This window comes from Thamnophis sirtalis, unplaced genomic scaffold (genome assembly GCF_051295495.1).
Source record: "Thamnophis sirtalis isolate CommonGarterSnake01/CBP01778 unplaced genomic scaffold, rThaSir2_p1.2 scaffold_1, whole genome shotgun sequence".
Lineage (NCBI taxonomy): Eukaryota > Metazoa > Chordata > Lepidosauria > Squamata > Natricidae > Thamnophis > Thamnophis sirtalis.
Window position 1 is genome coordinate 137,769,554 of NW_028261381.1, and position 13,142 is coordinate 137,782,695.

General features: G+C 39.7%; 1 protein-coding gene across 1 annotated transcript; it reads right to left on the reverse strand.

Moving 5' to 3' along the window:
* Positions 1-1,345: 1,345 nt before the first annotated feature.
* Positions 1,346-12,870, reverse strand: LOC148049751 (alpha-1-antitrypsin-like). Its single transcript, XM_087725945.1, has 5 exons — positions 12,781-12,870; positions 6,771-7,400; positions 5,684-5,951; positions 2,920-3,067; positions 1,346-1,608 (listed from the first exon to the last, which is right to left on the reverse strand). Exons 2-5 carry the CDS (start codon positions 7,381-7,383, stop codon positions 1,417-1,419), a joined length of 1,221 nt encoding a protein of 406 aa, XP_087582071.1. The 5' UTR covers positions 7,384-7,400; positions 12,781-12,870; the 3' UTR covers positions 1,346-1,416.
* Positions 12,871-13,142: the final 272 nt, after the last annotated feature.

Here is a 13,142-nt window from a genome sequence, read left to right on the forward strand (position 1 = left end):
TGTCTGGAACACTCTACCTGATCCTGTTGTTAGTTCCTCTAACCCCCATGCCTTTTACCTTAAACTGTCTACCGTGGACCTTAAATGTTTCTTACATGTCTCCATGTCCATGTCTATATTGATACTTGTTTCCTTGTACTTGTTGACAAATAAATAAATAAATAAATAAATAAAGATTTTAGTTATTTATACAAGCTCCCCAGGCAGGTCAGAAACAATGCTCTCCAAAGATTCGTGGTGGGGTGACAGCCATCTTCAAATGACCACTCTGGAGCCAGGGCATCCGGAATAAGACTGGTGCAGGAGCGGAGTAATGGATGGAGTGTTGGGACCGGAGGAAGATTGGCTGATGTAAGAACAAAAGGATTTAATTTTGGTGCTTAAATTTTTCCCCGGAGCTAAACTAGCAGCTAAATGTCACTTGGAATATGGAGGGGGGGGGGGAAAGAGAGAAAAAGGAAAAAAAAACTAAATACCAAGCCCAAGGAGAAATTGATTAATAAAATTGGAACTGGAGAAATTTAAAACAATAAAAGGAAAAATTTGGATAATTTGCATTTGGATTCTGAACTTTTGGTTCGATCTTTGGTAATTTCTGACAAAATATAGACCCGATTGCATAGAGGAACAATAAAAGCCACCTACCGGAGAGAAGAAGCATAATAACAATTTGAAGCAAAGCTTTGAAGGAGGGTTTGGTCCTTTTCTACTATTTGACTTCGTTTTGTCTAGGGCTAAGGAAGAAAAAGGATTTTCAAAGTGAACTGGACTATTTTGGGACCTGATATCAAAGAGTGGAATAAGAAGAGGGATTGAATTCATTGTGGTAAAATATAAAGATATTAAAAGTTTGTTAAATCTGAATATGGAGGGTGGGATGTTTGAGGAATTGTTGGAAATGTTAAAAAATGTTAATGTCATCCTCAAAGGCTCTCCTGAGAAAAGAAGAAAATCCTTTCGAAAGTACCCTTGGGGAGCCATGTCCCAGGTTTGTCCAATTTAAAATAATTTGTTGTATTGTGGAGCCCAACAGATGATGAATACAGAGAAAATTGAGTTTCTTTGGTGCTACCTTAGCTAAAACAAAAAGTGGAAGTGTACTGATTGCATTTGATAAATGATCTAGTTAATCTTGATTATCAAAGGAAATGTATCTTTTTATATTTTGGGACTATTTCACTCCGTTTTATCATCAGTCTACAGACAATCCACCTGAGCACACCCCATTTATTTTATTTTCTATTTGAAAACCATCTCATTTCATATGAGGAGTCACAGAGGAACCAAATAAGTTTGTTAATTTTCCTTTGAAAAACAAAACAAAACAACAGCTCTTTCTTTGAAATTCATGTTCCAATGATATTTTATTTTTGAACTGTATTCAAACTCCAATACATACTGGGGTTTTGTTTTTGTTTACGGCTGTGTTGGGTCGCTTATCTTGGCCACAAATAATGTAGTATTGAGCGTTCTTTCAGAAACGATACATAGAAAAGGTCGATTAAATCTAAAGGTTGGGGGCAATGACATAGGAACGGCTTCTCCAGCAGTAGCTCCTGCTGCCTCAGTTCCAGTTTCATCAACAGTCAACACAGCCTTGTGGGTAATCTGAGAAGAAAGGAAGAAAACGTTTGGCATAGAGAAAAATATTTCCGAAATGATGACAACTTATTACACTGATCTGTGAGTTTGCACTACTAGAGCAGAGGTGGTATTCAGCAAGTTCTGATCAGTTCTGGAGAACTGGAAGCAAAAATTTTGAGTAGTTTGGAAAACTGGTAAATACCACCTCTGACTGGCCCCATCTATTCTGTGCCTCCCGAGTCCCACCTGGTCAGGAGGGAATGGGGATTTTGCAGTATTCTTCCCCTGGAGTGGGGAGGGAATTGAGATTTTACAATAACCTTCTCCTGCCACGCCCACTAAGCCACATCTACCAAGCCATGACATGCCACCACCACCAAGTAGTAAATTTTTTTGAAACCCATCACTGAACTAGGCCTATGTTAATTTTATATTGTTCCAGTTTTAGCCCATTCACTGCTGAAGTGAGTGCTCACTGGATTCTTCTTAGGAAAGATTTTAAACCAGTGTTCTTCAAAGGTAACAACTTCTGAAAGTTGAAGTCCAGACATCTTAAAGTTGCCAACTTTAAAAAATGCTGAATTGAACCGTTGTGAAAAGAAAGAGGTAAAATATAGTCATTCAAGGCAGAAAGGAGGGAAAGGAACCAAAGAAACCCCATTTGTTACTGGAACCAAACATTATTGAAGAATAGTTTTTAAAGTTCCAAAAGAAAATATTGTTGGTCAATATTTTGGCTTAAACAAAGTAGGGTTTATAACCAACGCATGTTTTAATCAAATCACTTTCAACACCATCTTCGAAATAGAGAACAATTTTACATGGCCATCTTTGAAGCTTAGCATCCTCATGTACAGGTCAGGATTCTTGGGTCCAATGTTGCCCAGGGCTACTATTAGGCCTCTTCTAATTCAGCTATTGACAAACTGAAGAAGATTATAATAGCCATTCTGGACACCATTTCCAACTTTCAAAATCATATTGCCCAGAGCCTTTTCAGACCCACAACTGATTTTCTTGCATTGTTAAATTGGATCTCCACAGTTCTGTGTTCTGTCTTTTCAAACAAAAGTTTTAGATGTATTTTGTGCTGTACAAAATTATGTATTTCATCAACTGGAGCTGTGTAGCAACCTGCACAATTTAGTTCTCTGCAAATATGGATAGGTCAGGCAAGTTTGCTGTTTATGTATATTGTAATTCAGGTTTGGTTTTTTTTGCAAGTGTGAGACTATTCATTTGGTCCCCATCATTAACATTGCTACTGTGAAATATGCATTCATTTTGCTGAAACCCTGGATGAAATGATGCAAACAATATAAAAGTTTTACTTACTTTAGACAGTTTCAAAGGCGCCCCTGTGACTCCAGTGAGATCAGCATGATCAGTAAAGATTTCAGTAATGCCAAGCTGGGAGAGGGGTTCCTTTAAGCTGTACGTGGCTGAAATGCTAAACTTGGGAATGTAGACCCTTGCTCTACCCCTTCAGAAAGACAGAAAGACTTTTTCAATCTAGACATCACGAAGTTAAGAAGTACAGCCAGTAATTTATATATACATACATATGTCTATCTGTCTGTCTGTCTGTCTGTGTGTGTGTCTGTCTGTCTGTCTGTCTGTCTGTCTCTCTCTCTCTCTCTCTCTCTCGGTGTGTGTGTGTATCAGGGGTGGGTTTCAAACGGTTCAAAGCGGTCCCTGCGAACCGGTTTGTTGGCGAACCCGGAAGTAAGCAACTTCCGGGAACGGCGAAGGGCCCACCCGCCCACCCGCGCTCCTTACCCGGTTTTGATGAGTTCTGCGCTTCCACGCATGTGCAGGACACATACAGCCCCTGCACGATCCTCCAGGAGCAGCTGGAGCATCGCACAGATGCTAGTATGCATGCGTGCACCATGCGCGTGCACGAGGACGCCGCCAGCCCCGTTCCAACCGAACCGGTTGGAATGGGACGACAAAAACCCACCCCTGGTGTGTATGTGCCAGCATAATTCTAAAACGCCTCGAGCAATTTCAACCAAACTTGGTACACAGATGACTTATTCTCTGGGAAAAAAATATTGTGGGGGATAAGAAACCCCTAAGACCCCTCGGGATATGTATTCTGTTAAGATACAGCCTGTTGTGCCTTAAAATGGCTTCTATTGTACTGCCATAAAATGGCTTATAATGTGCAGTGCACTGGAGTTGTCATGGTAACAGCTTCACAGTACTCCACAAGGGGGCTCCCTCTGGTAAGGGGGAAAATCCAACATTAGAAATTACATTTGATCTGGACATTTCCCCCCTATAAATAACTACCCAGCAATGACAGGTTATCGGCTAGTACTTACTAAAATCAGTAAAACAAACACAAACAGAACACATATCACAAAGCCACCATTGCCATATGGATGCCGGAGTTTTTAACAGAGAAATCCTTGGTATTAGTTGCTATAATAACAACCATTGTGAATCTGTTTAGAATATTTGACTGGAGCCAACAGGAGTTGTTGACAAAATGAATATCACATTTGATTGACTGATTGAATGAATGAATTTATAGGCTGCCCAACTTTACATGATTCTAGGTGGCTTAAAACTAAGCTAAAACATCAACCTATAAGAAGGTCAAGCAAACAAAATACCAAAAGTAAATAAATAAATTTAAATAAATATTGATCAGACCAAAATAAAACACAAGTTTCATTTTCATTACATCCGTTACTTCCCACTGGCTTGAAGAACTTTCATCCAATAGTTAATACAAAGTCCTTGTAACAATTGTTTAGTGACCATTCAAAATTACAATGGCACAGAAAAAAGTGACCTATGATTGTTTTCCATGCTTAGGACCATTATAGCATCCCCATAGTAACGTGATCAAAATTCAATTTGGCTACTGTCTCAGATTTATGACAGTTATCCTGTCCTAGAGTCATGTGATCACCTTTTGTGAACTTCTAACTAACAAATTTTATGGGGAAGCCAGATCCACCGAACAACCATGTTACTAACCCAACAACTGCTGTGATTTGCGTAACAACTGTGGCAAAAAAATGTCATAAAATGTGGCAAAACACAGCAGTTCGCTTAGGAGCACAAATTTTGAGCCCAATTGCAGTTGTAACTTGGGGACTACCTGTATCCTTTTTCATCTGGACAATACTGAAATACATTACAGGTAGGTATTGATTTTTGCTCTCACAATGTTACTCTTGTTCTGGTGGGCAGTGTGGTCAGGCACAGAAATTTGGGTACATGTGCATTGGTCTGAAACTATTTTTTTTACCACTGTTTTTTACTGTTTTATTTCCACTATCACTGTCCAAGGTAGTTATTATATGTGGGCTTTCTGTATTAGGACATATCTGCTGATTGTCCAACCCCTGGGCTGCAACACAGGACCAGATTGCAGCCGATTTGGAACCAAGCCGTGGAAGTGACAAGCTAGTGTACATGCATAGCTCCACTTGCATGAGTGGTTGGAGAACAGGTGCACACAACTCCATTTGTATGAGCAGCAGGCATACATGCCACTACTTCTGCAAATGGGGCTGCATGCGCTTGCCCACCACTCATGCGGAAGCATCCCTCCCCCCCTCATGCTGGTCCGCAAAGCTTTTAGAAAGCTGGCCTAAAGCGATTTCTTGTGTGATCCCTCTCTCTCTGTCACACTATAGAAAGATTGTTTAAACAAGCAAAGAGGGGGAGGTGATTTAGAGTGATTGTCCTGTGGTAGTGTGATTGTCATTTGCAACCTTCACAGACAGTTTCTAAAAAATAAAGTCAATGGGGAAGCTGGCAGGAAGTCAAAAGTCATAGTCATAAACTAATTAGATTAAGAGCTGTCGTTGGAATTGATGAACTGATGTTATGAGCTATTTTGCAAAGGGATGAAGTAACATGAAACAAACAGGAAGGAAGAATAATTAGTAATGTTGTTAAGAATGAGCAAATTAGTGAGCAAATCTTCCACTCCCATACAGGGAAGACAATATCAAGGGAGAAACCTTTTGGAAGAGCATAGCACAGAATGCAAGGACACTAAATTGTTTTTTAGTTACCCTTTAAGAATATACTAACTACGGAGAAATATAGAAGCAGTAAAAAGAAGTGTTACCTGTGTACATTTTTTGCCCATCTGTTCACAGTTTCTATTGACAGACTCGCATCCAATGCCTTCTCTTTATTAGCATCAGGCAAAACAAAAAATGTGGTTGCTGTACCATTGTAGTCTAACTGCAGTACTGTGCAAGACAGCTGACTATCAAAATATAAGTAAAACCAACCGGTCCTATACATCATTTGGACTTTGACAGTTGTGTTGTGATCCACAAAGAAGTCCTCTTCCCTTGTGAACTCTGGATTAAAAGGATTCTTCCAGTGTCCTAAAGAGAACAAAAAAGACCCACAGTAATATTTGGATAAGAGTATCAAACCTGCATGAGGTGAATTAGGTTTGCCCTCAGAAAGATGCTCTGATCTTCTTTACTAAGGCAAAGAGGTGGTAAAATTGAACTAGTAAGATGCTCTGGATTCATTTTCTCATGCTGACCAACCCTTGCAAAGCTGGGACCTATTTCTGCATATCTGCACCAAATGCTGCTTAGTCAGTGAAGCAATGCAGCTGCTGTATTGCTGTCAGAAGAAAATGGACATGTACTTTCTTTCACAACACATTTTATTTCAATCTTGGTTGAAGAGAAAACACCCAGTCTAAATTCTGCACAGCCTTATGGACTTATACTCTGTTCAGATAGAGAGATGTTCAGCCTGTGATCTTATATGAATCAGAATTATTTAGAACATTCCGTCCATTTCTCTTTTTCTTGTTTTTAAACTCTACAAGGATGCATTTTAGTTGCATTTGTAATCCAATTCTATGAAGAACAGGTATAATGTCCACTAGTCTGAAAAGTGAAAAACCATGTAATTTGGTTATAAAAAATACACAGTTTCTCTTTCGTAAAACCCCCAGTAGTGAAGTAGTTATACCAGAGGTAAAGAATATACTTAAATTTCTATCCTGGACTAGTTTTTCAGTGCATGCACTTTGTATTGATAAAAAATAATGTGTTTTTCCCCCCCTGAATTTGAGCAATTCCACCCCTCTTTCACCAAATTCAGAAAGCTTAACTCTGTCTCAAAGAGCATCTTTGGATATTTCCTTTAGTGTGGGAATCATTCCTTTTCTCTGTGATGGTTACCTCGAAAGAATATGTAGTTTGTGAGAATAAACACTGTGTCTGGGTTAAGATCCTTGACTAGTTCTGCAATTTTCCCATGTGTTTTTTCCTTTATATAATCATTTATCTGTTTTTCAGCTTCTTTTGGATCCTGAAACTTTGTGGCTTGGATTTCTGCTTCATAGAATTCCTTAATCTTATCTAAAAATGTCTGCAATGGTTGTATGCCTTCCTTTAAAAACAGGCCCTGTCCGATATCCAGCTTGTAATCCTCCTCTGAATGTGTGATCAGATGGAGAAGTTCATGAAACCCCTGGTGGATCTCATCTTCCTGAATCTTTGTCATGTTAAAATCAAGGCCCTTTAAAATCTCTGCATGCGTGTTTGAATTTGTCCCTAATAACAGGACTGAAAGCACTATAGAAATGCTGCAGGGTGAGAAAACAACATTCTCTCCATCTGATCTTGCAGCCAGTATTTTGTAGAGTTCAATTGCAAAATGTTCAATATTGTGTTGGATCTTGATAGCAGCTTTGGGGTCATGATGATCGTGGTGATGATCGACATCATGATGGCCATGGCTGACAAGGGAAAACACCAACAAGGCCAAGCTCAGATGAATGATTCTGTTCATCTTGCCAGTAATTTATTCTGCAAAGGAAAATAGGGATAAAGAAGAGGGATTTTATTTTATTATAAACTGTGTTTGTAAAATTCATTTTCTGTACAGTCTTGCAGTATTTTGGTTTCTAGCTGAAGGTCACATTAAAGGATGTTTCTCAAAGAGAAACCAAAAAAATATACAATAATATAAAAAAACCAAAAGGTAAAAATCTTTGGTCTCTTGTGCCCTTATCCAATTGGTTCCAATTAAAAATAGGAAAAAAGAAAAAGTAAGAAAATAAAAAAGTTGAACTAGAATCAAAAAATTAGGATAAGGGAACAATTCCCAAATAAAAATCTAGAAATATGAAAATATGAAAATGCAAAAGTTGTTGATAGAAAGAGGGTGGGGAATTAAGTGTTCCTTGGTCCAATCCACTTAAATCAAATTTGCAAAATGCTTCAAAAAGAAAAAAATGCAAAAATTCAAAAAGGAAAAGGAAGACAGAAAGGAGTGACAGCTTCCAAAGCAGAATAAGGTAAATACTGCCACCAAAAAAAGAAAAGAAAAGAAAAGGAGTTCAAAGCTTTTGTAGTGTGAAAGCCTTTCCAAGGTCACTGTGGACTGTCCCTTAAAATTTTTATTTATTCTTTCAAGGAAGGTTTCCAGACATTGAAAGTTTCACAAGGGACACCTGTATAAACAACTGTGTTCCTCTCACTACCAAGTCTTAACTAGATAGCCTTGAACAAGGAAACAGCTTCTCTTCAAACATTCATACAAAAATAAAAACATTGTTTCAAATTCACTAGGTGGCAGTAATACTTGTTACCCATTCGCTGTCTTTGTCTTACACTCCGCCTTTAAAAAAAAACCCTAAAAAAAGGAAAGCCGAGAAAAGAAAAATACAATAATTCATTAAGCAAAGGTAAAAAGAGGGCAATTTTTAAACAGTTCAAACTTAATTATATCAATGTTTCCAAAGAGTCCAATAGAGAAAAAAGGAAAACGTAAAGTATCAGTCCATTTTAAAAAGTAAGTTGCAATGAAAGTCCAATCCGGCTTCCAGCAGTAAAAAGGGAAAAAAAGGAAACCTTCAATTGATTATGCATTAAGCCCACTGCTTGTTCTCTCATCAGTCTTTATTTTTAAATAAAATCACCAATTTTAGGGTGTTCTATCTCCAATAGAAAAAGAAAATTAAAACTCTCCCCCAAATGACATGCTTCTCTCCTGCTCTTATGTTACAGAGCTGTTTGCCGTTTCAGCAGCCTAATGGCTGACTCAAAGTTGCCGGCAAGAGGGCTTTTTCCTGGATCACCAGAGACTTTGCGGGTGTCTCTGGGATCAGCAGGATATACCACTACCTATCACTGTCTCTACGGGACGGTTTAGGTCCGATTGGACCATCCAGGTGACTTGAGCCCTGGAAAAGTCCGTCGTTTCACAGCAACATTATCCTGATAATAAAATATAAACCTTATATTTTATCATTGTAAGATTTGTTGCCAATATGGAATGCTCAGTACCGCAGGACCAAATGTATTCACATTGTTGCAGATTTGGGCAACAAATTGTTTTTTAACAATATGCTCTCATATCTATGTTTGGTTTTTTTTAAAAAGGAAATACTCCCTTTTTCTTTTAATGGGCTTCTTTAAAAGTGCACGATTATTCAAGGATTTTTTAATTTTATTTTAATCATAAGCAGAACAATTACAGTTAGAGGAAAAGCGCCTTTTAGATCAATGAGAGTAAATTTCAGGCACCACTTAGTTAGTCGTGATGAGAACACATATTCAATTCAAGAGAAATGGCAGTTGGCCACCTGGACAAAGCTCTGACCTTTTCTGATGAATGCTGCATATGGGCCCCCAGGTTTTGTGAGTGCATCTCACAATTTATCAGCTGCTGAATCCATACTTATATTTGGTTCCCTTATGTACCTTACAAATGGGTGATGAGAGAGAAAGCCTGAGCTTTAACTCCAAATGAAAGAGCCGTGATGGTGAACCTATGACATGTGTGCCATAGGTGGCACATGGAACCACTTGTTAGGGCACGCGAGGCATTGCCCTGTCAGCTCCAGTGCACATGCGCATGCTTTACAGCTGACTTTGGCCTTCTTTTAAGGCTGTTTTTCACCCTCCGGAGGCTGAAAAACAACCCAATGCGCAAATCGGAAGTTTGGGAATGGACTTCCTGGTTGCCCATAGGGTGCTTTTTGCCCTCTGAAACCTTCAGGAGGCTTCGCTGAAGCCTCCAGCGGGTGAAAAACAGCCCTATGGGCAAACTGCAAGTCACTTCTTGGTTGCCCATAGGGCCATTATTCACACTCTGGAGGCTTCAAGGAAGCCTCCTGAAGCCTCGGGAGGGCCTCCTCCGGAGGGGGAGGATTTTTTGACCTCCCCAAGTTCCTAGAAAGCCTCTGGAGCCTGGGGAGGGCGAAAAATGGCTCCATCGTGTGTCAAAAGCAGGGGGGAAGAGGGTGTGTGTCTTTTGTGTGCATAGCATTATGGGTGTGGTTACCCCTGCGCACGATCCCTCCCATACTCCCCCCACTTTTGGCACGTGATGGGAAAAAGGCTAACCATCACTGGCCTATACAATTGCCATTCTCTATGCAAAACTGTTCCCCCTATTACCTTTCTGTATTTCACCTTTATTATCTTGCCTTGTCCTGCTACCCTAGGCTGAGAAAGTCTGTTTCACCCCTGAGCTGCTTCTCTTTTATTTTGTAGCCCTTGAGGATTTCTCCAAAATTTAGCATATGACCCAAACCCCAAAACTGTCTACTTAGACTGTCTACTGTCGACCTCACCCCATTCCTATGAGGTCTTTTTTTTTAAAATTGAAAATTTTAGGAAAAAAAAACTTTTACATATTTGTTTTTCCGGAGGCTGAAAAACAACACAATGCGCAAATTGGAAGTTGGGAATGGACTTCCAGGTTGCCCGTAGGGTGCTTTTTTCCCTCTGGAACCTTCAGGAGGCTTCTCTGAAGCCTCCAGAGGGTGAAAAACAGTCCTATGGGCAAACTGTAAGTCACTTCTGGGTTGCCCGTAGGGCCATTTTTAACACTCTGGAGGCTTCAAGAAAGCCTCCTGAAGCCTCGGGAGGGCCTCCTCTGGAGGGGGAGGCTTTTTTGTTCTCCCCAGGCTCCTAGAAAGCCTCTGGCTCCATCGTGTGCCAAAAGCAGGGGGAGGTGGTGTTTGTGTGTCATGCATATGCATAGCATTATGGGTGTTGGTACCCCTGCTCACGATCCCTCCTGTACTCCCCCCACTTTTGGCACGTGATGGGAAAAAGGTTAACCATCACTGGCCTATACAATTGGCATTCTCTATGCAAAACTGTTCCCCTATTACCTTTCTGTATTTTACCTTTATTATCTTGCCTTTTCCTGCTACCCTAGGCTGAGAAAGTCTGTTTCACCCCTGAACTGCTTCTCTTTCATTTTGTAGCCCTTGAGGATTTCTCCAAAATTTAGCATGTGACCCAAACCCCAAAACTGTCTACTTAGACTGTCTACTGTTGACCTCACCCCATTCCTACGAGGTCTTTAAGGGGGTACATAAACACACCAGCATGCCTACCATCCCTATCCTAATATTCCCCTGTATTTGTATTCATTTCATGTATTCATAATCATGTGGAGACATATGTCTGTTATCTAATTCATGCTTGATGAAATAAATAAATAAGCAAGCAAATAAACAAATAAATGATTGCTGAAGAGTCATTTTCCATAGTTTTGAGGTAGGTAATGCAAAAGCCAAGAAGGGGAAAAAACTGACTGGGAAAGAACATCTTATACTGTACTTAAAGTAAAACTTCCTGTCTTGCAAAAAAAAAAAAAAAAGCTGCCTTGCTTTCTACGAATTGCCAAGACTGCAAGTTTCTCTCAGCTCATGCAAAGGTTTAATGACAGGATGGAGTAGGAATGGGGATCATTCTTAGCACTGGTTCTCTCTGAGGAGACCCACACAAACCTGCCATTGGTTGCCTGACCCTTACTTCAACTTTACATGTTGCAGACAGAGGTAGTAGCAGAAATTTTGAGTAGTTCAGAAAACCAGTAAATGCCACCTGTGACTGGGCCCGCCCCATCTATTCTCTGCCTCCGGAATTCCAGCCGATCGGGAGGGAATGGGCAGTTTGCAGTATGCTTCCCCTGGAGTAGGGTGGGAATGGAGTTTTTACAGTATCCTTCCTCTACCTCGCCAATCAAGCCACTCCCACAAAGCCACTGCCACCAAGCCACTCCCACCAAGCCATACCCGCAGAACCGGTAGTAAAAAAATTTGAATCCCACCACTGGCTGCAGAGTACTTTACACCAGAGGTGGACAACTATGGCAACTTTATGAGCAGTGGACTTCCACTCCCCTAATTCCTGAGCCAGCATAGGTATGATGGCTCGGGAATTATGGGAGTTGAAGTCCACAGCTCACAAAGTTGCTGTTAGATCGGGTAATGGAAAGGCCATAGTTGTCTACCCCTGTTTTAGATTCTGTATGTATATTTTGTCAAATGAAAACAGTTTTCCTCTCCTGCCTATAATTTTAAGTTTTATATAAAACCTTTTAATATGCAAATGCATCTGCTCTACTCTTTATTAACGATTAATATTTAAAAGTTCTACACTTCTTTGTTTTTAATGTAGACTTATGATGTAAAATGAACTAAATAAAGACTAATTTTCTCTGCCACTGTAAATAATCAGGTAATCTGAATTCCTATTACATACATTGAGCCAAGGTGGCGCAGTGGTTAAATGCAGCACTGCAGGCTACTGCTAGATCAGCAGGTCAGCGGTTCAAATCTCACCGGCTCAGGGTTGACTCAGCCTTCCATCCTTCCGAGGTGGGTAAAATGAGGACCCAGATTGTTGGGGGCAATATGCTGACTCTCTGTAAACCGCTTAGAGAGGCCTGAAAGGCCTATGAAGCGGTATATAAGTCTACTGCTATTGCTATTGCTATATACACCAGTTCAGAGCTTCAATTTGCATTACAATGACAATTGCATTTTTTTGTATCCTAAGAGAGACCAGTGGGGAGATCTCTCTCACTGTGTCTCTCTCCCCTCCCTCCGTCCCTCCCACTCTTTCTCACACACACACTCCACATATACCCCATATAATGATTTATGCAAATTTGAAATCTATTCACTCTTTTTGTTGCTTCTTTTTAAATAATATTTTCTTTTCAGTTAATGCGCAAGTATTTATTGTAGTGAAATGGTATAAGCAATTAAAATGCTATTTTATAGAATTCTAAATATAGGACTACAAATTATAAACATGATGACTACAAATAACATTAGAAGTCTCTTCCACTTTATAAACTTTGTAAACTACATGAAAAGACAAACAAGCTTAATGCAGTAACTTTAAACTCACACCTTCACCCCATGAGATTACTTACTGTATATATGGAGAACTTTGATTCATTCAAAGAGGTCTCTTGTCCTTTTTCTTCTGCTATTTATACACATCGGATTGCAGAATGGTGTGGAAATACTTAAGCATTAACCAAAGGTATAAAGCAATATTTATTTTAAACATTGCCTAAAGATTGGCAAACAAAAAAAAGCTTTTTCAGCAATCAAAATAAGTGAAAAGTTCAGGAATCCATTTAATGTTGATAGGTTATAGGTATGGCTTTCAAAAATTAGATCCATATACTTTTTTCTAATAGCTAGTTAAACAGTTAGGACCAGAGACCATCCTGTCCTGTTAGCTGTTTGTAAGTCCTTGAAGATCTGGCTTTGTTCCCCATCCTGCGAC

Excerpts from the sequence above, each read along its gene's own strand:
- LOC148049751 (XM_087725945.1), bottom strand. The coding sequence starts at position 7,383 with ATGAACAGAATCATTCATCTGAGCTTGGCCTTGTTGGTGTTTTCCCTT. Across the intron at positions 5,952-6,770 it reads AAACTACATATTCTTTCGAG|GACACTGGAAGAATCCTTTT; the intron begins GTAACCATCACA and ends TGTTCTCTTTAG. Across the intron at positions 3,068-5,683 it reads TGGGCAAAAAATGTACACAG|GGGTAGAGCAAGGGTCTACA; the intron begins GTAACACTTCTT and ends GTCTTTCTGAAG.